The 27,632-nt window shown below is 48.1% G+C and overlaps 1 protein-coding gene across 1 annotated transcript; it reads left to right on the top strand.

The window, feature by feature from the left end:
* The first annotated feature begins 239 nt into the window (after positions 1 to 239).
* Smo (smoothened, frizzled class receptor) lies at positions 240 to 27,608 on the top strand. The gene is made up of 12 exons (XM_075953606.1): positions 240 to 727; positions 20,431 to 20,636; positions 21,278 to 21,487; positions 21,666 to 21,838; positions 22,117 to 22,336; positions 22,429 to 22,552; positions 23,655 to 23,747; positions 24,128 to 24,236; positions 24,671 to 24,856; positions 25,255 to 25,403; positions 25,862 to 25,996; positions 26,145 to 27,608. The coding sequence occupies exons 1-12, from the start codon at positions 385 to 387 to the stop codon at positions 26,576 to 26,578; spliced, it is 2,382 nt and encodes a 793-aa protein (XP_075809721.1). The 5' UTR covers positions 240 to 384; the 3' UTR covers positions 26,579 to 27,608.
* Positions 27,609 to 27,632: the final 24 nt, after the last annotated feature.

A 27,632-nucleotide genomic window follows, 5' to 3' on the forward strand; every position in this document is an offset into this window, starting at 1 on the left:
CCCGCACTCCCCGGCCGGTGCCTGGCCTTCTCCGAGGAGCTGGGAGTTGGTTTTAATGGTGGGAGAGGGAATGGGGCTGGAGATCGGAGCCCCAGGGGGGTCCCAGGGCTGAAGACAACTCCATTCGCCAGGCGAGGGAGTCCGGAGTTCGTGCATCCTGGCCCGGGCCTGCGCTGCCCAACATGGGGCCCGGGTTCCAAAGTTTGCAAAGTTGGGAGAAGAGGGGCAGGGACGCGCGCTGCGCCTGGCGAAAACTGGCCCCAGACTCACGGGGCGCACCGGTCGCCTAAGTAGCCTCCGCGGCCCCCGGGGTCGTGTGTTTAGCCAAGGGACTCCGGGGAGCGCGGGGGCGCCTCGGCTTCTGCTGAGTTGGCGGGTTTGGCCATGGCCGCTGCCCGCCCCGCGCGTGGGCCCGAGCTGGCGTCCCCGAGGCTGCTGCAGTTGCTGCTGGTGGTACTGCTGGGGGGCCCGGGTCGGGGGGCGGCCTTGAGCGGGAACGCGACCGGGCCTGGGCCTCGCAGCTCCGGCGGGAGCGGGAGGAGGAACGCGCCGGTGACCAGCCCTCCGCCGCCGTTGCTGAGCCACTGTGGCCGGGCCGCCCACTGCGAACCTCTGCGCTACAACGTGTGCCTGGGCTCGGCGCTGCCCTACGGAGCCACAACCACGCTGCTGGCTGGGGACTCGGAGTCACAGGAGGAAGCGCACGGCAAGCTCGTGCTCTGGTCGGGTAAGCGCGCGGGAACCGGGACTGCGACGCAGAGGTGATGGGACGGGAGAGTGATGGAAAGAAAAGGCTCAGGCCTGAACTGTTGAGCAGGCGCGGCTTATACCCGGGAGAGCCGGAGAAACGAGTCTGGAACTTTGGGGGCAGGTCGTGTGCGGAAAGAGGAACCTCCGTGATGGAGTTGGGGTGGGAGCAAAGGACCGGGGAAGCCGGCCGCTTACAAAGAGCCTGAGCAACGATGGGGTTGGGGGAACGTGGGGCCGGTGAGGAGGGAGCTCTCAGCCACAGTAAAGGGAGAGGAGATATTTTTCTTGAAGCAAGGTCCGCAGGGATTCTGGGCAGTGTTCAGACCTTGAGGAAGTCCGAGTTGGAGATGAGAAAAGGCAAGGATGACGGGGGAAGACGTTTAAGAATTTGAAGGGAAGGGGTGAGAAAATACTTGTGACATTTGTGAAGGAAAAGATGCCCCCTTGTAATAGCTAAAAGCCAAACGAGCCGTCTAGTAATCTGAATTTAGATCAGTCTAGGAAACCTGTGATTTCTGTCTTGCTTTTACTTGTTTCAACCTCCTTATCTGAGAAATGGAAACTCTGACCCACCCGGGTTAAGAAGGAAGGAGACAGTTTTAGCAATTGTTTGTGGCTCTTTGGAAATGTGGAGCCTCAGGCCAATGAGTGCTATGGAAGAACACGAAGTCCAGGGTGTTGAGAGCCCGTGGACACCGTCCAGGGTAGCTGGAAGTCCCACAGTCCTTTACTTGGGGTAGGGTTGTGGCAGAGCCTGAAAATGCAGCTGCTCCCAAAGGCCATCCTAGATTATTTTAAATGGTTTGTCTACCTACCTGTCACTGTTTTGGACTGGGAGCCTGTAGGATGCTGGGGAGGTAGCTAGCCTCTTCACCTTCTCACGCCCCTCACCCCCTCCCAAACCCCCAACCCCAGTGTGATGTAAAAGCTGCCCTTGATGGGATAGAAAAGAAAATCCGGAGCCAGGACCAAACCAGAGAGCCTGACCGACTGGCCTGCAGAGCCCCTAGCCATACTCCTCCCCACCCCGAGGCTGGTAGGATCCTGGGGCTGGGGGGTGGGGTAGTGTTAGGAATAGGTAGACTGTCATTGTCCACTTGACCACTAGAGTTCTCAGCTGAAGATGCATGCTGCCTGAGGCTGTAAGGCTTGATGCTGATGCTGGAGGAGGAACTTAGAGGGTGGCTGATGCCCAGGAAACTCCTACACGGAGATGACATTCTAAAGCAGCAATTCTCAATCTGTGGGTCTCGACCCCTCTAAGGGGCGAGCAGCCCTTTCACAGGGGTCACCTAAGACCATCAGTAAACCAGATATTTACATTACAGTCATGAAGTAGCAACGAAATTATTTTCTGGTTGGGGTCTCCACAACACGAGGAACTGTATTAAAGGGGCACAGCATTAGGAAGGTTGAGAACTGTAGAATCTGAGGCAGATGCTATATGTAATCAAGAGTAGCTTTGAAAAAAAATCCATAAATTACTATAATGTAAGGTCTGTGTGATTTCATACATACACACTTATGATAATATGTTTGCATAAATGTAGCATAGAAGATATAAGAATGGATAGACAGAGGGAATATAATTGTAGTCTTTGAAGTTATATACATGCAGTGTGTGCAGAAGACCTGACAGAATGAAAAAAGGACATGAAAGAAAGGTAAGAACCAGCAGGATGGCTCAGGTAGACGTGCTTGCTGTGCAATCCCCATGACCCGAGTTTGATCCCAAGATCCCAAGCTAAGAGAAAACTAGGTTGTGAAAGTCATCTGACTTGTACCATGGCACCTGTGTTCCTGCTGTCTTCTCTCTCTCTCTCTCTCTCTCTCTCTCTCTTTCTCTCTCTCTCTCTCTCCCTCCCTCCCTCCCTCCCTCCCTCACTCCCTTCCTCTTTCCCCTTCCCTCCCTCCCTCCCCCTCCCTTCCTCCCTCCCCCTCCCTCCTGCTCTCTCTCCCTCCCTCTCTCCCTCTCTCCCTCTCTTTCTTCCCCCCCTCACACACACAGTAAGAAACAAAAAAATTTTTTTTTTAAAAGATCTATCAGGGCATGGTGGCTCACACCTTTAATCCCACCACTTGAGAGGCAGGCAGATCTCCGTGAGTTCGAGGCCCGCCTGGTCTTCATAGTAAGTTCCAGACAACCAGAGCTACATAGTGAGACTCTGTCTCAGAAAAACAAAAGACAAAACAGCCCTCCCAAGAGGAAGAAAGAAAGAAAGGATTCAACAAGGTATCTCTGAGCACCATCTGAAACAAGACTTGAGTTTAGGAGGCAGCCATATAAAAATGCAGATCTAGGACTGGAAGGATGGCTCAGCTGTTAAAGGCTAGGCAAACAACCAAAACTGCAGATCTCTTAGCACTAGATACTCATCAAGTGAAAGGATACACCCGTGTGTGTGTGTGTGTGTGTGTGTGTGTGTGTGTGTGTGTATGTATGTGTGTGTAAAATAGTTTGTTTGTCTATGTATAATATTAATTTATTTGTGGGGCCTATGATTGAATTCTCTCAAGTGACATGTGAAAGTTGCCCTCTAAAGTTGTCATCAGATCAAGGAAGAAACGAGTGCACCTTATCCCGCCCCACATTGCGGGAGAACAGCTGCTGAGCTGGCAGGAGTGTGCATGAGTTAGAGCCGCCTGCTGGTTGTTCAGGTTCCAGGCTCACTAGCTGTCCAATCAGGGTAGAGGTGCGAGCTCCGAGCCCAGTGCTTCTGGGTCACACTGATCTCTTTCCCGCTGTTGCCCATTGTTTGCAGCTTAGAGCTCTTCTCTGTGTGTGGACCAGAAGGGGGTGCTGGCACAGGCTGGCCCCGTAGATGGATGGGGAGAAAGTGAGTCATGTGTGAGAATCACAGGTATGTTTGAGCAGGAACTAGTGTTTGTCCTGTCTGGAATTAGAGGTCTGATGAGTGTTAGGCATGGTCTGACTTTGGCAGGTGATTTTGTGCGTGGTAAAGATACTCTAGCTTGTGTTCATCATAAACTTGAGGATGGTTTTCAGAGCCTCATTCAGTCTGCAGTGAGTACACCCCATCCTGGGACAGCGGCTAAGTATATCAAGATGGAGATTACAGAAGTGAGCTCTCTGATTTCAGAAGAGAAAGGACGATTAAACAGGTGTTAGCACTACCGGTGAAAAGTATTGAGGGTGCTCAAGGAACACAGAGCTTTGGGAAGCCAGAGAAGGTACCCAGAGAAACTGACATCTAATCAGTGACCTGAGAAATACGCAGGGAGGGCTGGGACCAGGGATGGAAAGAGGTGATAGTACAGACTGTTAGAGGAAGAGAGCACGGTACTTAGAAAGAAATATAATAGAGGCATAGAACTGGACCAAGGCACATTAGATGCAGAACCGTATGAGATTAACGGGACTAGAAAGCCGAAGCTTCTTACCTCTTAGTAAATTGAGATGTTATCTATTAAAAGATGACAAGGGGCCTCTGATAAAGAAGATTTTTAAGCAAAGGAAAAATGCAATCTATTTGCATTTTTGAGGGATTTTGAAGGATTATTTTTGGGCTGGATGTGGTGATGCATGATAGTAACTCCAGGTCTTGGGAGGCTGAGACAGGAGGATTATTGTGAATGCTAGGTCAGCTGTGTAGATGTGAGTACCAGACCAGCTAAAGCTCAAGACCCTGTCTTCAAAAACAACTACAAACAAACATACTGGGAACGACTGGAGTGATTGCTCAGTGGTTAAGAGCACTTGCTGATCTTGCGGAGAACACAGGTTCGATTCCCACCACCCACACATCTGGTATCTCACTACAGCCTGTAACATCAGTTCCAGGAGATCCAATGTTCTCTTCTGACCTCAGTGCATCTGCAGTGTGCATACACACACTCAGGTGCACATGCATACACTCAGGTGCACACATATGCATCTGAGGGGCAGGGGCTGTTGTAGAAACAGCTGCCTGAGAGAAGAGAAAACCCGGATCCTGGTTACTTGTTGGGAACATGGATGAAGTAGTCTAGGTGGGAGATGATGGTGATCAGGATGGGGGGAATAGACAGAAGATTGGGCAGATTTAGAGTGTCAGAGGTAGATTTGCTGATGAATGGATACCATACTTGACTGAGCAGGGGCGAGCGTGAGATGCTGTGGGTGACGGTCCCATTACTTTCTCCTGGTAGCAGAGGAAGGTTGAGGAAGAAAGTGCGGCTTTGGCTTTGGCTTTGTGTGTTAGACTGCTCAGTGGTTATCCTACATGGAGATTCCTAACAGATCTGGAAAGGAGGAGTTGCCACAGAGAGCAGGCCACTAAATGCTTCCTTCATCCGGATCGCCAAATCTGCAAATGGTGAAGTTTATAACTAGGTCATTCTGAATCCTGGGTGTGTATAGAACTCAGGCCTCTCCTATGTTTTTCATCTCTCCAAACCTGGGTTTCCTTACTCACTTAGTGTTTCTCCCCATTACGGCTGGAAATGTGTCCTTCCATGCATTCCAAGCTGACCAGACAAACATACTGTCCAGGCCATGGTCCACCTTGGGCCAAATCTGGTTTAGTAAGTGGGGCAAGAAAGCGAGAAGGAGAAGCCTGAAGGTGGTGAGGGGATAGATCCCTGAGAGCCAGCACGTAGCCTCACCTACCACTGTGTGCTTTGTCTGTGTCTACATGGGTGTGTGGCTCTGTCGCCTAGCCAGGGTCCTGCTAGCAGGCAAAAGACCGAGCAACCGGGAGGAATGTCTCGCTGGTCTCTCAGACCTCAAGTTGGGATGTTGTTGGTGTTGGTGGGTAATTGGCAAGGACAGCTTCGGAAGAATTTCCTTCTGGCTGTTTCCAAAAACAGACTGATCATCAGGGCAATTAAAAACTGTGTGTGAGTGTGGTGTGGTGTGGTGTGGTGTGTGTGTGTGTGTGTGTGTGTGTGTGTGTGTGTGTGTGTGTGTGTGTGAACGCACATAATGACGCATGTCTGAGTCCCAGAACTTCGGAAGCTAAGGCAGAAGTATAGTTATAAGTTTGAAGCCGGCTTGGGCTCTACATAGCAAGTCTCTGTTTCAAAATAAGTAAATAAATAAATAGTGTGTGTAAAATATGAAAATACAGAAAACATGCTGGGCGGTGGTGGCTCACGCCTTTAATCCCAGTACTCAGGAGGCAGAGACAGGCAGATCTCTGTGAGTTCGAGGCCAGCCCGGTCTACAAGAGCTAGTTCCAGGACAGGCTCTAAAACTACAGAGAAACCCTGTCTTGAAAAACCAAAAATAAATAAATAATAAAATATAGAAAACATACCTATAGGCCAAGGTTTTCATCTTTGCTTCACATTTTTATTCTTTTAACTGCAAAATATTCAAGCCTACAGAAAGTACATAAAACACAAGGATATCAGATAAAATATAATTGTAATGCCTAAGGGCTGAACCCAGGGCCTGGCATCTGCTCCGAAAGTACCCTACAGCTGAGCTATATCCTTTATGCTCTGGTTTCTCCTCCTTCGATACTGGAGATCAAACCCTGGACCTCATATGTGCAGGAAATGCTCTGCTGCTGAGCTATGCCCCCAGTTCCCAAGCCTTGCTAGCTAACGATTTATTTATTTGGTAGGTAGTCTTATTCTGTAGCTCTGGCTGGTCTCAAACTCGTGGTAATCCTTCTGCCTCAGCCTCTCAATGCTGCCATGTCCAGATGTCTTGCTTCTTTTTTTTAATCCCCCTTTCTTTTTCAAATTAATTTATTTATTAAGTATACAGTGGTCTGCCTTCATGTATGCCTGCAGGCCAGAAGAGGGCACCAGATCTCATTTCAGGTGGTTGTGAGCCACCATGTGGTTGCCGGGAATTGAACTCAGGACCTTTGGAAGAGCAGGCAATGCTCTTAACCACTGAGCCATCTCTCCAGCCCTTGCTTCTTTATTACATAAGATTTACCCATGTTATTGTAGCTTTTCTTCGTTACTGAATAGTTTCATCATATGAACATACTGCAATTTGTCCATTTTATTCTTTTGTTTTGTTTTGGTTTTTGGTTTTTGAAACAGGGTTTCTCTATGTGGTCCTGTCTGTCTTGGAATGCACTCTGTAATCTCGACTGTTCTCAAATTCACAGAGATCCTCCTGCCTCCGCTTCCCGAAAGCTGGGATTAAAGACCTGGCTAATCTGATTTTAATTTTTGAGTTTTTTAGCCATGCTGGTGTTTGAACCCAGGACCCCATACATATGAAACAATAACTTTACCTCAAACCTACTTCGTTAGTCCTTATTATTTTAATTTACGTTTCCTTAATTGTTTGCAAAGATCACATTTCTGCAGATGTTTGCTGACCATTTGAATTTCTGCTGTGAAGTATCTGTGGAAATTCCTCATCTGCCTGCCATTTTTATTAGGTTGGTGGGAATTCTTCACATATGCTGGATATGAACCCTTTGTTGGTTGAGAGGGTTAAAAATGTCTTCATAGCTTACTTTCACGTTCTTCTCTTTGTGTGAATATTTGAATGTTAATGTAGTCATTTATCAAGCATTTATGATTTGTGCTTTTTTATGTCTTATTTAGGAAAAAAAATCCCTTTCTCTTCCCAAATCATGAATTTACTCTTATGAGAAAACTTCATAGATTTCTCAGTCACTTTTAGGCATATAATTCACCTGCAGGGTTTTTGGGTTTTGTTTGTTTGTTTGTTTGTTTGTTTGTTTGTTAGAGCTCTAGTTTCAAGCCAGGTGGTGGTGATGGTGCACACCTTTAATCCCAGCACTTGGGAGGCAGAGGTGAGTTTTAGGACAGCCTGGTCTGCAAAGCTAGTTCCAGGACAGCCAGGGCTACACATAGAAACCCCGTCTTGAAATTAATTAATTAAAAAATAGAGTTCTAGTTTCACATATATTGCCTCAATCCACATCATTTGTTAAAATCAATTTCTGTTGTCTACCACTCTGCCATAAATCAAAAATAAGTGTGTAAGTGAGTTTAAGGCCAACTGGTCTACAAGAGCTAGTTCCAGGACAGGCACCAAAGCTACAAAGAAACCCTGTCTCAAAATACAAAAAAAAAAAAAAAAAGATGGTCACCAGGGAAATGCCACTCAAAACCACAGTGAAATGTCACTTCATCCCTGTGAGAATGGCTGATATAAAAAATAGACATTATATGAACTTCAAATCTCATTTCATTTTATACACAATATAGATATAAACAATACAAAAATTTTTTAAAAAGCCGAGAAGGTGCTAGTGAGAATGTGAGAAAGAAAAAGGAAGCCTGTGTGTAGGTAAATTACCACAAACGTAAAATACTGAAAGTATGCCCTTGTAGAAATCACTGTGGAGGTTCCTCTAAAAGATTAATATAGAACTATTTAATAATTATTCTGTGACCAGATAGATATCCCTCTACTAGGTACATGCCTAGGGAGAGTGGAATCAGTGGGCAGAAGGGACAGCTTCATGCCCCTGCTCACTGCAGCTTTATTCACACACCTAAGAAAAGAAACCCAAAGCATCCATCATCTGATGAATGGAAAAGGAAACGTACCTGCATGGTGGCGCACGCTTTTAATCCCATCACTCGAGATGCAGAGGCAGGTGGAGCTCCAAGAGTTCAGGACCAGCTGGGGCTTCATAGTGACACCCCATCTCAAAAACAAAACAAACCACAATGTAGGTACAGAATGAAATGTTCTTCAGTCCTGTGGAGATCCTGACATGTGAAAACATGGAGGGGATTAGAGCTCACAGAAAGACGAGTACTGTGTGATCTCATTCCTGGGTGGAATATAAAAGTGGGTTGGGTTGACTAGAGAATGGAATGGTGGTTGCCAGAGTTTGGAGTCTGCAGGAGGGATGGGGACAGGTGGAATCATGGGTGTTAAGTTAGTTAGGAAACAAACTCTGCTATGTAAATAGAGACTTTTCTGTCCCCCCTGGTCCTGCAGCCACTTTTAAAATAATCACTCAGAGGCTTAATATTAATTACAAACTATTTGGCCTATCAGCTCAGGCTTATTACTAACTAGCTCTTACAACTTAATTAACCCATTTCTATTCATCTGTATTTTGCCACATGGCTTTGTGGTGTTACCTGTTCTGTAGTACATCTTTTTGCCCCATGGGTTCATCTGTCCTGACTCCACCCATCTTTTCCTTGTAACTCTCCTTAGATTTTTCTGCCTGGCTCTATCCTGACTTGCTACAGGCCAAAATAGCTTCTTTATTAACCAATGGCAATAGGACATATTCACAGCATACAGAGGGGTTATCCCACAGTACTGCTGACTCTAGAGAACAGTTATCTGCTGTGTATTAAAAAGAGATAAATAAATAAAGCCAGAAGAAAGGATTTTGAAAGTTTTCACCATAAGGAAATGGCAAAGGTTTCAGGAGACAAATATGCTTAACCAGATTTAAACATTATCCAGTATTTGCATGTCTTGAAGGTTATGTGGTATCTGGTTAATATGCACAACATTTGTGGGTTTTATATACCAGTTAAGATTTTTCAAAAATTGTTGGAGCCCAGAGCAATGGCTCAGTAGTTAAGAACACTTGTTGCTCTGGCAGGGCCCCAAAGTTTGGTTCCCAGCACCCACAGGATTGTTCACATCCATAATTCAAGTTCCAGGGCATCTGACCCTCTCTTCTGATATGCAAAGAAAGCAGGAATGCATGCGGTACCAATGCATGCATGCAGGCAAACCACTCGTGCACATAAAATAAAGTAAATAAATCTTTCTTTAATTTTTTACTTTTATTTTTCGAGACAGGATTTCTCTGTGTGGCTTTGGAGCCTGTCCTGGCACTAGCTCTGTAGACTAAGCTGGTCTCGAACTCACAGAGATCTGCCTGCCTCTGCCTCCCGAGTGCTGGGATTAAAGGCGTGCACCACCACCACCTGGTGAATAAATAAGTCTTTTTAAAGTGTTTTTAATTGTTTTTTGTTTGTTTGTTTGTTTAAATTATGGAATGGGGCCTTGTAGGGTGGCTAAGGGGGTGAAGGTGCTTGCTGCTAAGCTTGGGGAGCAGAGTTCAATTCCTGGGATTCACATGGCAGAAAAACTGCTTCTTACAAGCTATCCTTTGACCTCCACATACATGCTGTGACATGGTGTTCCCACACCTCTACACACAGGCAACCGGACCCACACCAATAATAAAATAAATTCACAAAACTAGTAAAGCATGTAGGAGCATAAAGAGGACACAGTACATTGAAGTACAGGACTAGAGGAGGAACTCAGGGGATGAGTGCTCCATAGGTGAGGCCCCACGTTCAATTGCAGCACCAGAAAGTAAAAAGAAACGTAATAATTACGTGTAAAGACACAAGTGTGTGAGCGAATGCATGTGTACTTTATTGCCACAGTAAATGAGACCTGGCGCAGGTGTAGTGGCCTCGCTACCGTCCAAGTGGTGACGGACATTGATGGTATTTTAGGTCCCTGCAACAGCTGGTTCTGCTGGGAGACTGCTAACACTACAAGGATCTACTAAGAATCTCTACTTTATAGTAGTCTATCTCAGCATCGAATGGAGAGTTTGGGCTATTGAGAGGCGTGTGTGTGTGTGTGTGTTTGTGCCTGTGTGTGTGTATGTCTGTGTGTGGCGTATTTGAGGCAAGGTTTCATGTAACCTAGGTTGGTTTGGAACTCACTTTCATGTAGTCTGGAATTCACTATGTAACCCAAGCTTGTTTTGATCTCTTAGCAATCCTCCTATCTCAGCCTTTTGAGTCTGGATTACTGGTATAAGCCGCCACATTTAATTGCTGCATAGACACTCACACATATCTTTCAAATATCCACTTTTTATTAATTTTTAAATATTGTGTGTGTGTGTGTGTGTGTACTCTGTACCTAATGACCTGAATTTTGATCCTAGACCCCACGTGGTGGGAAAAGACAACTGACCCCCCGAAATTGTCTTCTAATCTACAAGTGCACTGTGGAATGAACATAATAAGTAATAAAAGTCTGGATCAAACTGTAGAAAATGTTATTTTAGAATTCTGTCAGTAGTTGGGCATATTAACACAGATAGCCCCATAATCCGAACACTTGGAAGGCTGAGGCAGATGGATTTCCATGAGTTCAAAGCCACTCTGGTGTACAAAGTGAGTTCCAAGTGAACCAGGAGATCCTGTCTCAATAAGAAGAAATGTCAAAACTCCATTAATATAAAAATATACATATGCTGTTATTATTATTAATTATTATAGCACTGTGTTCTTATCTTTCTTTTTGTTTCATACTTTATTAAAATAAAACGAAACCAGGAGTGTAGTAAATGCTCGTAATTCCAGTTTTTCTGGAGAATAAAATGAGAGGATCCTGAGTTCAGTGCCAGCCTGGGGAGACATAGTGAAACTCCTACCTCTAAAAAAAATAAATGAATGAATAAAATAATAAACAAATAATAAGGCTGGTGTGGTAGCTTTGGAGTAAAGGTGCTTGCTGCCAAGTCTGATGAATTCCATCCCCAGGACCCACAACGAGGACCGACATTTTATTCATTTACCTATTTATTTATTTGATTTTCGAGGCAGGGTTTCTCTGTGTAACAGTCCAGGCTGTCCCAGCACTATCTTTGTCTACCAGACAGGCCTCGAACTCACAGAGATCCACCTGCCGCTGCCTCCTAAGTGCTGGGATTAAAGACACGCACCACCACTGCCCAATTCTTTATTTTACTTTTAAGCTTTGTTGCTAAAAACAAAAAGGAAGAAATGAAAAACATAAGTCAGATCTGCTGTTGTACAACTGTAAGCCCAGCATTTGGGAGATTGGGGCATTAAGAGCAAGTGTTCTGAGGCTGTCTCAAAATGCCAAAAATAGCCGGGCGGTGGTGGCGCACGCCTTTAATCCCAGCACTCGGGAGGCAGAGGCTGGCGGATCTCTGTGAGTTCGAGACCAGCCTGGTCTACAAGAGCTAGTTCCAGGACAGGCTCCAAAACCACAGAGAAACCCTGTCTCGAAAAAAACAACAACAAAATGCCAAAAATAAAACTAAAAAACAGCCAGGTGGTGGTGGCAAAAGCCTTTAATTCCAGCACTCTGGAGGCAGAGGCAGGTGGATCTCTGAGTTCAAGACCAGCCTGGTCTACAAGAGCTAGTTCTAGAACAGGCTCCAAAGCTACAGAGAAACCCTGTCTCAACCTCCCCCCCAAACAAAAAACAAACAAAAAACCCTAACAACCCCAAAAAACTTAATTTAAAAAAAAAGCAAACAGGATCTCACTGTTTAGCCTAGCTTGTTGGGCTGGAACTTCCTATGTAGACCAGACTGGTCTTGAACTCACAGAATTGGCCCGCTTCTGCCTTCCAAGTGCTGAGATTAAAGGTGTGTGCCACCATGTGTATTGCTTTTAAGGAACAGGTGGTACATACATGTGGCATAGAATTGAAAAGGAACAAATTAAATCTCAGAGGCAGTAAGTAATGTTGGTGTTTTGTGTCCTTTTAGAGAGATACTTGACGTATTTCTGAATGTCCTTCATCTTTCCGTGGGTGCCTCCAACAGGCTTGACTCCATTGTGTCCATTTAATAATGGATATTGGACTATATTGGCTATTATTCCATTTTAGTATATTTCAGTATACATTGTAGAGTTCTGAATTCTGTATTCAGTTATATATTTTTAAAAACGTCTGCTATGAATATGTCTTAGTTACTGTTCTCCTGCTGGGAGGAAACGCCATGACCAAGACAACTTATAAAAAAAAGCATTTCATTGGGGGCTTGCTTACAGTTGCCTGGGGTGAGTCTATCTGTGATCCTCATGGTGGGGAGCATGGCAGCAGGCAGGCATGGTGCTGGAGCAGTAGCTGAGAATTTACATGTTGAAACAGTAACCACAAGGCAAAAGGATAAAGCTAACTGGGTATGGCATGGTCTTGAAACCTCACAGCCCACCCCCCAGTGACAGACTGCATCTCCAACACGGACACGCCCCCAATCCTTCCCGGACAGTTCCACCGACTCAGAACCAAGCATTCACATATATGAGCCTATGGGGCCTTTTTCATACAAACCACCACAGAGTAATTTGCCTGCGTGTATGTGTGTATGCCTGAGCTGCCATGTGGGCACTGAGACTCAAACCCTGTTCTTCTGGAAAAGTAACCTGTGTTCTTAAGTGCTGAGCCTGTGTTGTATTATGTTGTTTGTGGGGTGTGTGTGTTATGCTGGGACTGGAACCCAGAACTTTGTACATGTGAGGCATCTGCTCTAGCTCTGAGCTGCATCCCAGCCCTGATTGACCTGTGTATTTTATGGCTGGTCTCCTATGAAGGATATAAACTCAAGCTGTTTTCCTGGTCAGTACTGTCATGAATATCATGTGATACATATTATATATATATCATCAACTTGTGAAGTAAAAGTGCTATAAAATTCTGATAACGATAGGTGGTCTCCCCAAGAATTAGCAATATTTGTTACCTTTGACAATACATAAAAGTGCCTGTTTACCCCCACATGCTTGATGGTTCAAGATTTTCAAATGTTTTCATCTTTATTAGTCTAAAAGATATAAAATTATAAATCACTATGGTTTCATTTTGCATTTATCTTGTGAAGACTAAGATTGAAGATTTATGTTCTTAAAGGCCGTACATTCATTCTTTGTGTGATTTATTCTACCTTTGCCCATCATTCTACAGGATTAAACTCTTCTTATTGATTTGGAACAGGTTTGTGTATTTAAGATTAGCCTTTTATCATTGATATATGCTAGAAATATATTTTCCCATATGCTGCTTTTCTTTTTCTTTTTTTTTTTTTTTTTTTTGGTTTTTCGAGACAGGGTTTCTCTGTGGTTTTGGAGCCTGTCCTGGAACTAGCTCTTGTAGACCAGGCTGGTCTCGAACTCACAGAGATCCACCTGCCTCTGCCTCCCAAGTGCTGGGATTAAAGGCGTGCACCACCACCGCCCGGCTTGCTTTTCTTTTTTTTTAATATTTATTTATTATGTATACAATATTCTGTCTATGTGCATGTCTGCAGGCCAGAAGAGGGCACCAGACCTCTTTACAGATGGTTGTGAGCCACCATGTGGTTGCCGGGAATTGAACTCATGACCTTTGGAAGAGCAGGCGATGCTCTTAACCACTGAGCCATCTCTCCAGCCCCTATGCTGCTTTTCTTTTTTTTTTTAAATATTTATTTATTATGTATACAATATTCTGTCTGTGTGCAGGCCGGAAGAGGGCACCAGACCTCATTACAGATGGCTGTGAGCCACCATGTGGTTGCTGGGAATTGAACTCAGGACCTTTGGAAGAGCAGACAATGCTCTTAACCACTGAGCCATCTCTCCAGCCCCCTATGCTGCTTTTCTTATGATTAAAAAAGATTTACTTTTATTTATGTGTGTGTGACGTGTGCATGGGTGTCACTGGAGGCAAGAAGAGAGAGTTGAATCTCCTGGAGTTGGAACTATAGGTGCTTGTTAGTCTCCTGATGTGGGTGCTGGGACCCTAACTGGGGTTCTGTGGAAGAGCTCCAAGTGCTCCTATCTGCTGGGCCATCTCTCTGTCCCCATGATTCTGTATTTTTTACCCTGTTGATTTTTTTCTGAGTTTTTTTTTAAATTTGTTTATTTTATAGCTTCAAGGGTTTTTGTTTATTTGGTTTTTGGAGGGTTTTTGTTTTGTTTTTATTATTGTGTTGTTTTGTTTGCATGATGTCATTCTCACTCCAGGGTTTAAAAACAACAACAACAACAACAAAACAAAACCAATTCACAAAGCCAGCCACGATGACTTTAAAATCTCAGCCTTGGGAGGTTTTCACGTGTGGACTGTCGTAAGTTTCAGGCCAGCCAAGATTATATAAAGAAACCCTGTCTTAAAAACAAATGAAACAAGATAGGGCTAGTGTCTTAGTTTGTCCTGTTGCTCTGATACCACAGCCAAGGCTACCTACAGAAGAAAAGAATTCATTTGGGACGGGCTCACGGTGTCAGGTAGAGTCCCTGACCATCACAGCTGGGGAGCATGACACTAAGCAGGCAGACACGGCACTGAGGCTGTAGCTGTGAGTTTACTCTCTGGTCTACAAACGCGAGGCAAAGACCGGGAGTGCTGTGGACTTTTGGAACCGCAAAGCCTGCTCCCCATGACACACCTTCTCCAACAAGGTCACACCTCCCAGCCCTCCCCAAACAGTTCCGCCAACTAGAGAACATTGTATGAACCTGTGGGGCCATTCTCATTCAGCCCCACTGCTAGAGAAATAACTAAGCAGGAAAGTGCTAGCCGTGGAGGCAGGCATGAGGACCCGAGTTCAGATTCCCAGCAGCTGTGTAAAAATCTAGACCTGGAGGCCACTCTTGTGATCCCAGCACTGGGGAAATATGACGGCAGATCCCTTAGGATTCTTAGGCTTAGGAGCCAGCCAGCCTACCAAATCAACGAACTCTAGGTCTCAAAAATAAAGAGCAGGGTTGGTGAGATGGCTCAGTGAGTAAGAGCTTGCTGCCCAGTCTGAGGACGTGAGTTCAGTCCTCAGGACCACGTGGTGGAAGAAGAGGACAGAGTCCCAAAAGTCGTCCTCAACCAAACCAAGTCCCAGTCTTGTGTGTGCCCAGGCACAGCCCCTCCCCCAGCAGCACAGTAAAAATGCAAAAATGTTTTAGAGACAAAAGTAAGGTTGAGAGTGATAGAGGAAGGTCCCTGATGTTGACCTCCGGTTTCCAGACTCAAACACACAGGCATGCACACACACACACACACCACACATACACACACCACATATAAACACACACACACCACATATACATACTTATACACCACACATACACACCATACACACACAAAACAAATAATACCCCTTTATTTCTCATCTTTTCCTCTGCTACTTTAATTTTTAAAATATTGTAGCTACTTTTGACCCACCTGGAATTTTCTCTAAAAATTTTTATTATTACTAATTCTTAGTGTGTGTGTGTATGTGTGTGTGTATAAGAATACACGCGCACGTATGAGTGCAAGTACCCAGGGTGGCCAGAGAAACAGATTCCCTCGGAGTTGGAGTGCCAGAGTTTGTGACTGCCTAATGTGGGAACTAAACTTAGGTCCCCTTCAAGAGCAATGTGTGCTCTTAACCACTAACCCATCTTTGGCCCCTGGAATTTTCTTTTATATAAAAATTGAAGGGCTGGAGAGATGGCTCAGAGGTTAAGAGCACTGACTGCTCTTCCACAGGTCCTAAGTTCAATTCCCAGCAACCACATGGTGGCTCACAGCCATCTAAAATGAGATCTGGTGCCCTCTTCTGGCATGCAAGCATACATGGAAGGAATGTTGTGTACATAATAAATAAATAAATAAATCTAAAAAAAAACTTAAAAAAAAATTAGAGTGTGTGTGTGTTGGGTGGAGACTTTTCCCCTCTTGGCACAAGCCTTTAATCCCAGCACTTGGGAGGCAAAGAAAGGTGGATTTCAGGGCAGCCTGGTGATCTACTAGTGAGTTTCAGGTCAGCCGGAGCTACATAGTAAGATTTTGTCTTTAAAAAAAAATTCCTTGGATAGTTTTTTCTTAAAGATTTATTTATTTATTATGTATACAACCTTCTGCCCCCATGTATGCCCACACGCCAGAGGAGGGTGCTAGATCTCATTACAGATGGTTGTAAGCCACCATGTGGTTGCTGGGAATTGAACTCAGGACCTCTAGAAGAGCAGCCAGTGCTCTTAACCACTGAGCCATCTCTCCAGCCCTGGATAGTTTGTTTTTAAAGTGTGAAATAATAAAATAGTTAAAATTAGAAAAAAGACTGCCTAATATTTCTCCCCTTTTGTATTTTAAATATATTACTTAATAAACATTCCATAAAATCCTCCTCCCCACCCCCTTTAAGACAAGGTCTCATATATCCCAGACTAGCCTTTGACTTAGTGTGTATTATTGTCTAGGATGAATTTGAACTCCTGATCATCTGGCCTCCTCCTAGTGCTGGGATTACAGGCATGCACTACTAGGCCCAGTTTATCTGGTGTTGAGGATCAAATGCAGGACTTTGTGCTAGACAAGCATCTTTCACCAACTGAGGTGCACCCCAGCCCCATGCTTCTCTTTTGTAGTTTTGTGAGTTTAGACAAAAGTGTAGTTGTGTGATATTAAAAACTGTTTTATGCTGGGCGGTGGGGGCGCACGTCTTTAATCCCAGCACTTGGGAGGCAGAGACAAGCCCATCTCTGTGAGTTCGAGGTCAGCCTGATCTACAGAGCTAGTTCCAGGACAGCCAGGACTGTTACAGAAAGAAACCCTGTCTGGAAAAACAAAAACAAAACAGCTGTTTTATAGAAAGCATAAAGTTGTGTGACTAGTCACCATATTCAAGATGGAGAATGATCTCATCTGATTTTATTTTATTTTTTTCAAGACAACGTTTCTCTGTGTAACTCTGGCTGTCCTAGAACTCACTCTGTAGACCAGGCTGGCTTCAAACTCAGAAGTCTGCTTGCCTCCCAAGTGCTGGGATTAAAGACATGTGCCACAACTACTCGGCCTATTTTCTTTTTTAAACAATGTTTTATTACATTTATTTGTGCGTGTATGTGTGTGCATGTGTTTGAACGTGTGCAGATGTATGTGTGTCCACATGTGGACATGTGGCAATCATATGGCAGCTTAAGAGAGTTGGTTCTCTCCTTTACTGTGTGGCTACAGAATTCAAAGTCAGGTTTGCCAGACTTGATAGCAAACTCCTTACCTACTGAGTCATTGACACCGGCTCCCAATCCACATGGAAGCAGACAGCCCGGTTTACAGTGGTTCAGCAGAAACAACTTTTTGTCTGAAGGATGGTGCAGAAGTGACATGCATTAAATAGACGTCATGCCGCTACTTTTGAATTTGGATCTTTTCCAGGGCTAGCACTATGTGGTCTGACTTTTCTTTCCAGATGCTGGGCAGCAGCCATTAGCCACAGTCCCAACTCAGCCCTTTGATCACGTGGGGGAGATATTCAACATTGCTACACACAGCATACTGTGTTGTTAAACCTGACTGCTGAGTTGTTCATGGATTCTAAATGCCTTTTCTTCTTAATATGTCTTTACCTCAGGATGTGTTCGTGGGGACACATCCTCCTCACAAGTCAAGGCATACTGCACAGCCCCCTTACAGTGGCCTCCCGACAGCTCTGTTTGCCACTTAAAGCTGCGGGCTCAGAGTTTCCTGACCAGGTCTTCCCTCGAGGTGATAAAGGTTCCCAGGTGGTGGTGGCTGGCATCAGAGGAGCATATTACATCATAACTGGCAGGACCTTTCTTGGCACCTTGGAGTATTCTTGGAGCTGTAAAGCCTGAGGGTAGGCTGTGGGACTGGTACTAAAAACAGCTAGTCTTTCTGTTAGTTCCTGATAGATGCTGTGCAAAATACATATGTTATACCATTTCTCACTCTGCCCAGTGTCCCACCATGTAAATCTGTCATTTCCATTTTACAGATATGGAGACTGAGGCCAGAGGTAAAGTACTTTGTTCCAGACCACACAGCCAGGGTGTGGTGGGGCCAAGATCTGGACCCAGGCAGGCCAATCACAATGTCCATACCCCTTACTCCTGTGCTCTATTGTTCTCCCCCTCCCCGAGAGAATGGTTGCCTGCCCCACCATCCCTAGCCGGACAGTGGGACAGCTATCCACAGTGGCTCTCATGCCCTCAGAAGATTCTCCAAGTACAATTTCTTGCCTGAAATGTTTGCATTCCCAAAGTAGGGGTGATTTTAGAGGGGCTCAGGGGGGCAGAAAACAGCAAGCTGAGACCTGGGATGAACATGTCAACACCTAGGCTGGGTTGGGGGTTGGGGAGACATCTGTGTGTCTGTGCTGACAGCGTCTGTCTTTCCTCCCTGTGCACTGGACAGAGCCTCTTCTGTTTCTCTCCATCTGACCTGTTTCCTCCTCTGGCTCTGGAGATCCTGGCTCCCCTGAGTACCTCCTCTTAAACCCCCATCTCTTCTCTCTCTGCCTCGGCTTGGTAAGAGGATAAGGGACTCTGGGAGCTGGGCACGGGGAAACATCTCTTGGTTTTGGTGAATGGGTCACACAGCCCTTCTGTATTGGGACAGAGAGGCCTATGGAAGGGTTTAGTCACTCCCCGACCTGAGGTTCAGTCAGAGACCTACCACCCCTCAACAGGGTATTCCAAAGTGGCAACTGTTTTAAGAACTGGTAAGTGAATCGTAGTGTCGGCAATAGTGAATGAGCCCCAAGTTTGACTTGCACAAAGTGAGTACACTCATGTAACCAACATCTAATCAAGAACAAGACCATGTGGGGCGGGAGAGACGGCTCAGCAGTTACGAGCACTTGCTCCTGCAGAGGACCCTGGTCAACTCCAGCACCAACATGGCAGCTCGCACCCATCTGTAGCTCCATCTCCAGAGGATCCAGTGCCCTTTCTGACCTCCGTAGACACCAGGATACACATGGTGTGAACATGAAGGCAAAAGACCCTCACATAAAATAAGATAAAATAAAATATATACATCTTACAAAATTATTTTTTTTTAAAGAGTTAGACTACGTGCAGAGATTCTGGCCCTTCTCTTCTGGCTGTCTTTTAGTTGACACCTCTGGAGTTGGGAGTGCATATCTTTGTTGTTACCGTGACCTCAGGGTTTTGCTGGCATTTAGAGAGCAGGGTCTAGTTGTGCCAGGTGTCCCGCAATGCATGGGGCAGGCTGGGAGCACCAAGAGTGCTCTCTCCAGGTGTCCCGCAATGCATGGGGCAGGCCTGGAGCACCAAGAGTGCTCTCTCCAGGTGTCCCGCAATGCATGGGGCAGGCCTGGAGCACCAAGAGTGCTCTCTCCAGGTGTCCCGCAATGCATGGGGCAGGCCTGGAGCACCAAGAGTGCTCTCTCCAGGTGTCCTGCAATGCATGGGGCAGGCTGGGAGCACCAAGAGTGCTCTCTCCAGGTGTCCCGCAATGCATGGGGCAGGCACCAAGAGTGCTCTCTCCAGGTGTCCCGCAATGCATGGGGCAGGCACCAAGAGTGCTCTCTCCAGGTGTCCTGCAATGCATGGGGCAGGCTGGGAGCACCAAGAGTGCTCTCTCCAGGTGTCCTGCAATGCATGGGGCAGGCCTGGAGCACCAAGAGTGCTCTCTCCAGGTGTCCTGCAATGCATGGGGCAGGCTGGGAGCACCAAGAGTGCTCTCTCCAGGTGTCCCGCAATGCATGGGGCAGGCTGGGAGCACCAAGAGTGCTCTCTCCAGGTGTCCTGCAATGCATGGGGCAGGCACCAAGAGTGCTCTCTCCAGGTGTCCCGCAATGCATGGGGCAGGCACCAAGAGTGCTCTCTCCAGGTGTCCTGCAATGCATGGGGCAGGCCTGGAGCACCAAGAGTGCTCTCTCCAGGTGTCCCGCAATGCATGGGGCAGGCACCAAGAGTGCTCTCTCCAGGTGTCCCGCAATGCATGGGGCAGGCACCAAGAGTGCTCTCTCCAGGTGTCCCGCAATGCATGGGGCAGGCACCAAGAGTGCTCTCTCCAGGTGTCCTGCAATGCATGGGGCAGGCCTGGAGCACCAAGAGTGCTCTCTCCAGGTGTCCTGCAATGCATGGGGCAGGCCTGGAGCACCAAGAGTGCTCTCTCCAGGTGTCCTGTTGAGAAATGCTGTAGCAAAGGTTTAGGAGCAGGGGCTACCGCTGTATCAGTGGTCAGTGTGGAGGAGGTCTTCGCCCCAGTGTACCCACACTGTCACCATTTCCCAGGCCTCCGGAATGCCCCCCGCTGTTGGGCAGTGATCCAGCCTCTGCTGTGTGCTGTCTACATGCCCAAGTGTGAGAATGACCGAGTGGAACTGCCCAGCCGCACCCTCTGCCAGGCCACCCGAGGCCCCTGTGCCATCGTGGAGCGGGAGCGAGGGTGGCCTGACTTCCTGCGTTGCACCCCGGACCATTTCCCCGAAGGCTGCCCAGTAAGTGCTCTATGGGGCAAGATAGGGTGGTCTAGCCTGATCTAACCTGGCATAGAGTGACATTGACCTGAATACAGTGTAGCCAGAGATGTCTCGCCTAGGAGACCCTGGGTCTGTAGTCACAAAACACAGGAACCACACACACAAGCTGTAACCTACTGTCTGGGTCTCTGTGAAGGCTTCTCTGTTGACCCGAGGTAACTAAGTTCAGCATATGGTTCTTGAGTGTTCACCATCACGGAACACTGTCTCTTCAGGGACTTTTGTTATAAATAGGAGTCAGGGCATACATACATAGAGCACTGGAAACAGGAAGATAGAAGGGTGTGAGCTAGTGTGGGTTGGAAAAAGGATGTCTGAAGTGAGAACAGAATGATAACGATGATACTGATTATCATTTTCTACATACAAATACCACTGTAGGAACTTCAACCTAATCCTTAGGCCCTATCAGGAGGTAGGGGCTACTCTCTCCAATGTGGAAAATGAGATACAGAATAGTCAAATAATTTTTCCAAGACTGTAGACCCATTGAGCAGCAGGTAGATGTCCAGTTAGCGTACCTGCTCTTGCTGGGTTTCCCAAACGAGAGCCTCAACCCTGACTTCCGTCTCCCCTCGGCGTTTCCTCTCCTGTGCCAGAACGAGGTACAGAACATCAAGTTCAACAGCTCAGGCCAGTGCGAAGCCCCGTTGGTGCGGACAGACAACCCCAAGAGCTGGTACGAGGATGTGGAGGGCTGCGGGATCCAGTGCCAGAACCCACTCTACACCGAAGCCGAACACCAGGACATGCATAGCTACATCGCGTCCTTCGGGGCCGTCACAGGCCTCTGCACACTCTTCACACTGGTGAGCCGTGTTCAAGGGTAAGGGCCTGGGACTTTGGACAGCCCGAGGCGCAGGGGCTCTAGAATGGAGTTGCTCGTTAGGGTACCCATGGAAGATTCTGGGGAGGTCTTGGGTTCAGATCAGGACATCTGCAGCAGAACAAACCCTCACATCACTGCACGGCTGCCTCTCCCTTTAGGCCACCTTTGTGGCTGACTGGCGGAACTCCAATCGCTACCCTGCGGTTATTCTCTTCTATGTCAATGCATGTTTCTTCGTGGGCAGCATTGGCTGGCTGGCCCAGTTCATGGATGGTGCCCGTCGGGAGATTGTTTGCCGAGCAGATGGCACCATGAGATTTGGGGAACCCACGTAAGTATTTTGGGGACCCAGAGGCGAGGATGGGAGGAGAAAGACCGTAGTGACCATTCTGGGTAGGATTTAGCACTGGCTTCTTGTGTTCAGTGTTGAGACCATAGCTTTCGTCTCAGCACTGAAACTGTCACTGTCTCTTCAAAGAGATGTGCTCTAGAGCCTCTTCACATCTGGCCCGTGTCCTAAACTCCCGGGAGCCCTCCACGTTTCAGTAGACTAGGACCTGGGCAGGGTGGAGCAACCTGGCAGAAGAGTGACATCCCACATCTTCACAGCTCCAGCGAGACCCTGTCCTGTGTCATTATCTTCGTCATTGTGTACTATGCCTTGATGGCTGGAGTGGTCTGGTTCGTGGTCCTCACCTATGCCTGGCACACTTCCTTCAAAGCCCTGGGTACCACCTACCAGCCTCTCTCAGGCAAGACCTCCTACTTCCACCTGCTCACATGGTCACTCCCCTTTGTGCTCACTGTGGCAATCCTCGCTGTGGCCCAGGTATAGTGAGTGGTGGCAGTGGGGGCGGCTGAAAGGGGCGAGCTTGGAGGAAGGGCAGGAACTAACTTTCCTTCCGAACCGTCCTGCTCCAGGTAGATGGAGACTCCGTGAGTGGCATCTGTTTCGTGGGCTACAAGAACTACCGCTACCGTGCTGGCTTCGTGCTGGCCCCCATTGGCTTGGTGCTCATCGTGGGAGGCTACTTCCTCATCCGAGGTGAGTGAGTCAGCCAGAGCCAGCCAGGTAACGTGGAAGTAGGAACGGGAGCTTCCAGCTCTTCTGCCTTCCATTGACAGGAGACCTAAGTCCTTGGTTCAGTATGGAAGATGACACCATAGGCAGGACAGTACCTCTTCTTCCAAAGCCACAGCCAAGTTCTTGGTTCTTTTGAGGGGAGCTTGGGCTGGGTTCCAAACCTTTTTGTCCCTTGTCAGGGTGTACTTGTGTGGTGAACACCCTGGGACTCCTAGCTGATCCACGTGGACCATCTTGGGACCATTGCTTGTGTGTGCTCACACTAACTTGAAATACCCTGTCATGTTTGGAGCTCGGTTTCCAAGTCATTTCATCCCTAACATACACAAACAGTTTTCTCAACATGTACAGATTTACTGGTCCCTAACTTCCCCGTCTCAATCTGTCACCCCGTGATTTGCCTTGGTTTCTAGCTCGTTTCTCTTGGTTTTCTTTGTCAGTTTGGGTTTCCTCCCACTGAACTGCCAGCCTTCTGTTCAGCCTTCTCCCTGCCTTTCTGGGGGAGTGTCCAAGCCTCTGCTGTATGCTGTGCGTCTGCGCCATCTCATACGGTAGCCAGTAGCCACGGATGTTGAAATGAGGCCAAACTGGGGTGCTTTTTGAGTGTAAAAAACAGTACATTCGAGACTTAACATGAAAAAGAAGGGAAAATACAAATTACATCACTAATACTTTGTCATGTGGAACGTAGAAGCGGTTCTATTTTAAATATATTTGGTTTATAAAATATAGTAAAATTATAGTTTCTTTTTTTCACGTGGCTTCTAGAAAACTTGAGGTTTTATGTCCGTCACACAGTGTATTTCTGTTGATGATGGTTCCATCAGAACAGCTTTCCTCTGGTTTCCTCTGTCTGTCCTTGGCTGTTTTCTAGGCTCTGCCACAGTTACCCCAGCCCATAGCCTACTGCCAACAGCTGTTCTCTCATTCTGTGGTTCCCCAAGGTTTCAGTCAGGCTGGGCATAACTAGTCGTAGGATTCCACTGCCATGGGCCCTCCCTCCCCAGCCCTCCCAGGAGAGCGGCTTCTCTCCGGCTAATGCCTGAGCTGTCTTTCTGCTCAGGGGTCATGACTCTGTTCTCCATCAAGAGCAAGCACCCTGGGCTTCTGAGTGAGAAGGCTGCCAGCAAGATCAACGAGACCATGCTGCGCCTGGGTGAGTAGTGCCCAGGGGACTTTGGTCAGCTCAATGCTCCTGGGGCCTCCAGGGTACAGAAAACCAGGGAGAGTTAAGAAAGTATCCAGGGGACAAAGCCGAGGTGTAGGTGATAATGGAGGTGGCAAGGTCCTGTAAGAAGTGAAGAATCCAGGTTGGTGCCAAGAATACTTCCACAGGCCCATTTCCTCTCCGTGGCCTCCCATAGTTGCCTCCAGAACCTTCTGGATTTATTTTGGAGGATTCAGTCAAGAGCCGAGCCCAGCATGCAGTCACATTGGACTTGGCTATCTTCAGTACTCGGTGGGGGCAGTCGCTCCCCTTTCTGGTGCTGCTACAGTGTCTGCTCTGGTAACCGATCCTGCCCCTGAATTCCACAGGCATTTTTGGCTTCCTGGCTTTTGGCTTTGTGCTCATCACCTTCAGCTGCCACTTCTATGACTTCTTCAACCAGGCTGAGTGGGAGCGTAGCTTCCGGGACTACGTGCTGTGAGTGAGGGGCCCTGAGTTTGGTTGTGGGGGTGGCAGAATTGGAGCTCCAGCTACAAGGCATCATCGCATTCGCTCGCGGTCATTCTTGGACTTTCACCTTCCGGCCTGGGAAGGCGTAACCCAAATGATGCTGGGCTCCTGTCCCAGAGGTTTGATCTGAGGCTCAGACACCAGTAGTTCATAAAAGATCCCTAGACGATTCCAAAGAAAGTCACGGGGTGCTAAAGGTTTAGTTCAGTGGTAGAGTCTAGCATGCTTACAGCCTGGATTCCGTCCCAGCACTGACACACACAGACATATAGACAACACCTCCAGCCAGGGAACACCGGGAGAATCTCTCTGGGGCTGAGCTCTTCCCTAAATGGATTTCCGTTTGGGCGCCTTCTTATTGGATCCACATAGCCTCAGCTGTTGACCCTCAATCACCACAGGTGCCAGGCCAATGTGACCATCGGGTTGCCTACTAAGAAGCCCATTCCGGACTGTGAGATCAAGAATCGACCCAGCCTCCTGGTGGAGAAGATCAATCTGTTTGCCATGTTTGGCACTGGCATTGCCATGAGCACCTGGGTCTGGACCAAGGCCACACTGCTCATCTGGAGGCGCACCTGGTGCAGGTGGGGTCAGCCGCCCTCTGGTCTTGTCCTTCCTGTCTCACCCTCAGCCCCATGGCCTCACTTGAGGCCTTGTCTAATCCAAAATACAGCTGGGGCAGCTGTTTGCCAAAGCACCCCCAGAGCTGTGTGGCCAAATTCTTAGCAGCTCACCAGTGCCCTCTAGTGACCACTCCTGTCCTCACACAGCTTGGGCCCGTGCTGAGTGTGAGAGCCAGTTTTCTGCAAGGAGGGCCCACGGAGAGCCTTGCATTCTAGGTGTGCTTGGTTACAGTGAAGGCCTCAGGCTGTCAGGGTCCTCACGACTGCAGGTCCTTAGGCCGAGAATCTCAGGCCTTACCGTAGATATGAAAGAAAGCAGCTGCTCCTCCATGTTCCAGCCCCGCCCTTTCTGTTCTCAGGCTGACTGGGCAGAGCGACGATGAGCCCAAGAGGATCAAGAAGAGCAAGATGATAGCCAAGGCTTTCTCTAAGCGGCGTGAGCTGCTGCAGAACCCGGGCCAGGAGCTCTCCTTCAGCATGCACACTGTCTCCCATGACGGGCCCGTGGGTGAGCCTCAGTCTCTTCTCTCGCTGAGAGACTTAACCACCACAGTACCAGACCTGTCCCACCCAGGACACGTGGGCTGTCTGGCAAACTGAGGAATAAGGCACTCCACTCACTTCCAGTCTGCTCCCGTCTCCCCAACATGGGTCCTCCCCCGTTTCTTTCTTCTCCCGCCTGTTCACTGCTACTGCGGTTCTCTGAGGAGTCGAATCCCCTCCCCCTTCTTGTCTGCCATCTCCAGTGGCTTTTCTGGGCCAGTGTAAGTCAGGGTGCTGGTTCTGGACTTGCGGGCTCAGGTTACGCCTTTTGGGGACCAGAGGCTGCTCCCCTCCGGTTTTGAGTGGGCAGCGACCACTGGTTACAGGCTGGACTCTGCCGGCTGCAGGGGGAGGGACTGGCTGAGAAGACGGACGTGTTACAGAAAGGAGGACTCACTGTTCGCTTTCCTTTCGTTTCCAAAGCGGGTTTGGCTTTTGACCTCAATGAACCTTCAGCTGACGTCTCCTCTGCCTGGGCCCAGCATGTCACCAAAATGGTGGCTCGGAGAGGAGCCATACTGCCCCAGGATGTGTCTGTTACCCCTGTGGCAACTCCAGGTATGAGGGTTCTAGCCTCTGCAGAAAGGGGCAGGGGGCACAGAGGATCTGAAGGGGTGTCAAGGTTTGGGGAGCCTAGGGGTTCTGGTGGGGGAAGGGTGGCAAGGACAGACTTAAAGTCCTACACTGTGTTTTTTCCTCCTGACAGTGCCACCAGAGGAACAAGCCAACCTGTGGCTGGTGGAGGCTGAGATCTCCCCAGAGCTAGAGAAGCGCCTGGGCCGGAAGAAGAAGCGGAGGAAGAGGAAGAAGGAGGTGTGCCCACTGGGGCCAGCTCCTGAGCTTCACCACCTTACCCCTGCCCCTGCCCCCAGTGCAGTTCCTCGGCTGCCTCAGCTGCCCCGGCAGAAGTGCCTGGTGGCTGCAAATGCCTGGGGAACAGGGGAGCCCTGCCGTCAGGGAGCCTGGACTCTAGTCTCCAACCCCTTCTGTCCAGAGCCTAGTCCCCATCAAGACCCATTTCTCCCTGGTGCCTCAGCCCCTAGGGTCTGGGCTCAGGGCCGCCTCCAGGGGCTGGGATCCATTCATTCCCGCACTAACCTAATGGAGGCTGAGCTCCTGGATGCAGACTCGGACTTCTGAGCCTGCAGGGCAGGTCCTGGGATGGGAAAGATGCATGCACCCTTTTCTGTGGCTCTTCTTCCTGAGAGCACACCTCTGGGGTCTCATCTGACAGAGTCAGTGGGCCACATGCCGGCTAGAAGAGTTCTGTGTGTCTGCCTCAAAGCACCGGACTGTGGGAACAAGCTGAATATAGCCATTGATAGGTCTCCTGTCAGGAGTAGGACCCCCCCCTTGTCTCTGCCCCAACGACTAGAGTCTGGCTGGCAGTGTCAGTCTCCAGCAGAGCTGTGCTGAGGCAGGAATGGCAGAGGCAGGGGTGACATGACCCAGAGTGGGCTGTGGTGGTCAGTGAGGCAACCAAACCCATGTCTGGCAGATGAGGGCTGGCTGCCCTTTTCTGTGCCAATGAGTGCCCCTTTCTGGCACTCTTAGACCAAAAGTGTTTGTTGTGACATTTGTCTTTTGTCTAAGTGGGGACAGGACTCTCTTCCTCCTCTTCCAGGTAGTTGTGATGACCACTCCCGTAAGGGCTATAGCTGATCTCAACAGGTGGCCCTACCCCAGACACATCCTCTGTTTTCCTGAACTCTCTTCCACATTCACATCTCCCTTCCACCAGACTAACCTCTTCCTGCTTAGCACCCTAAAACTGCAGCGCGTGTGCACGCGTACACACACACACACACACGCACACACACACACACACTTTACTACTGAGCTCCGTCTCCTGCTGAGAGATTGGTTCCACTCCAGGCCTCTGAGAGACATGTTCTTTCTTCCGCACGTCCATCCAGTGGGGATGGACCCTCTGACTTAAGGGGCTATGTTGGGAAGTTTCTATAGCTTGAGCTAGGCACAAAAGCTTCTTCTGACTTCTGTATCTGCTGGGAAGGGGGACGCCCCACTTTTTTACAATGTCTAGTCGTGTTCATAGTACCCCACATTCAAGAACCAGACAGCAGGATGTCTTAGAAGCTGCCTGGGTTCCAGGTCAGGGGATCGGTATGAGAAGAAGAAATATAAACAGTAAATAAACATTTTTGTATAAGTTCATGTGTGTTTCTCTGCCCAG

The sequence above is a fragment of the Microtus pennsylvanicus genome, chromosome 19, assembly GCF_037038515.1.
Source record: "Microtus pennsylvanicus isolate mMicPen1 chromosome 19, mMicPen1.hap1, whole genome shotgun sequence".
In the NCBI taxonomy this organism is placed as follows: domain Eukaryota; kingdom Metazoa; phylum Chordata; class Mammalia; order Rodentia; family Cricetidae; genus Microtus; species Microtus pennsylvanicus.

Excerpts from the sequence above, each read along its gene's own strand:
- Smo (XM_075953606.1), top strand. The coding sequence starts at position 385 with ATGGCCGCTGCCCGCCCCGCGCGTGGGCCCGAGCTGGCGTCCCCGAGG. Across the intron at positions 21,839-22,116 it reads ATGAGATTTGGGGAACCCAC|CTCCAGCGAGACCCTGTCCT; the intron begins GTAAGTATTTTG and ends ACATCTTCACAG. Across the intron at positions 25,404-25,861 it reads CTCCCATGACGGGCCCGTGG|CGGGTTTGGCTTTTGACCTC; the intron begins GTGAGCCTCAGT and ends TCGTTTCCAAAG.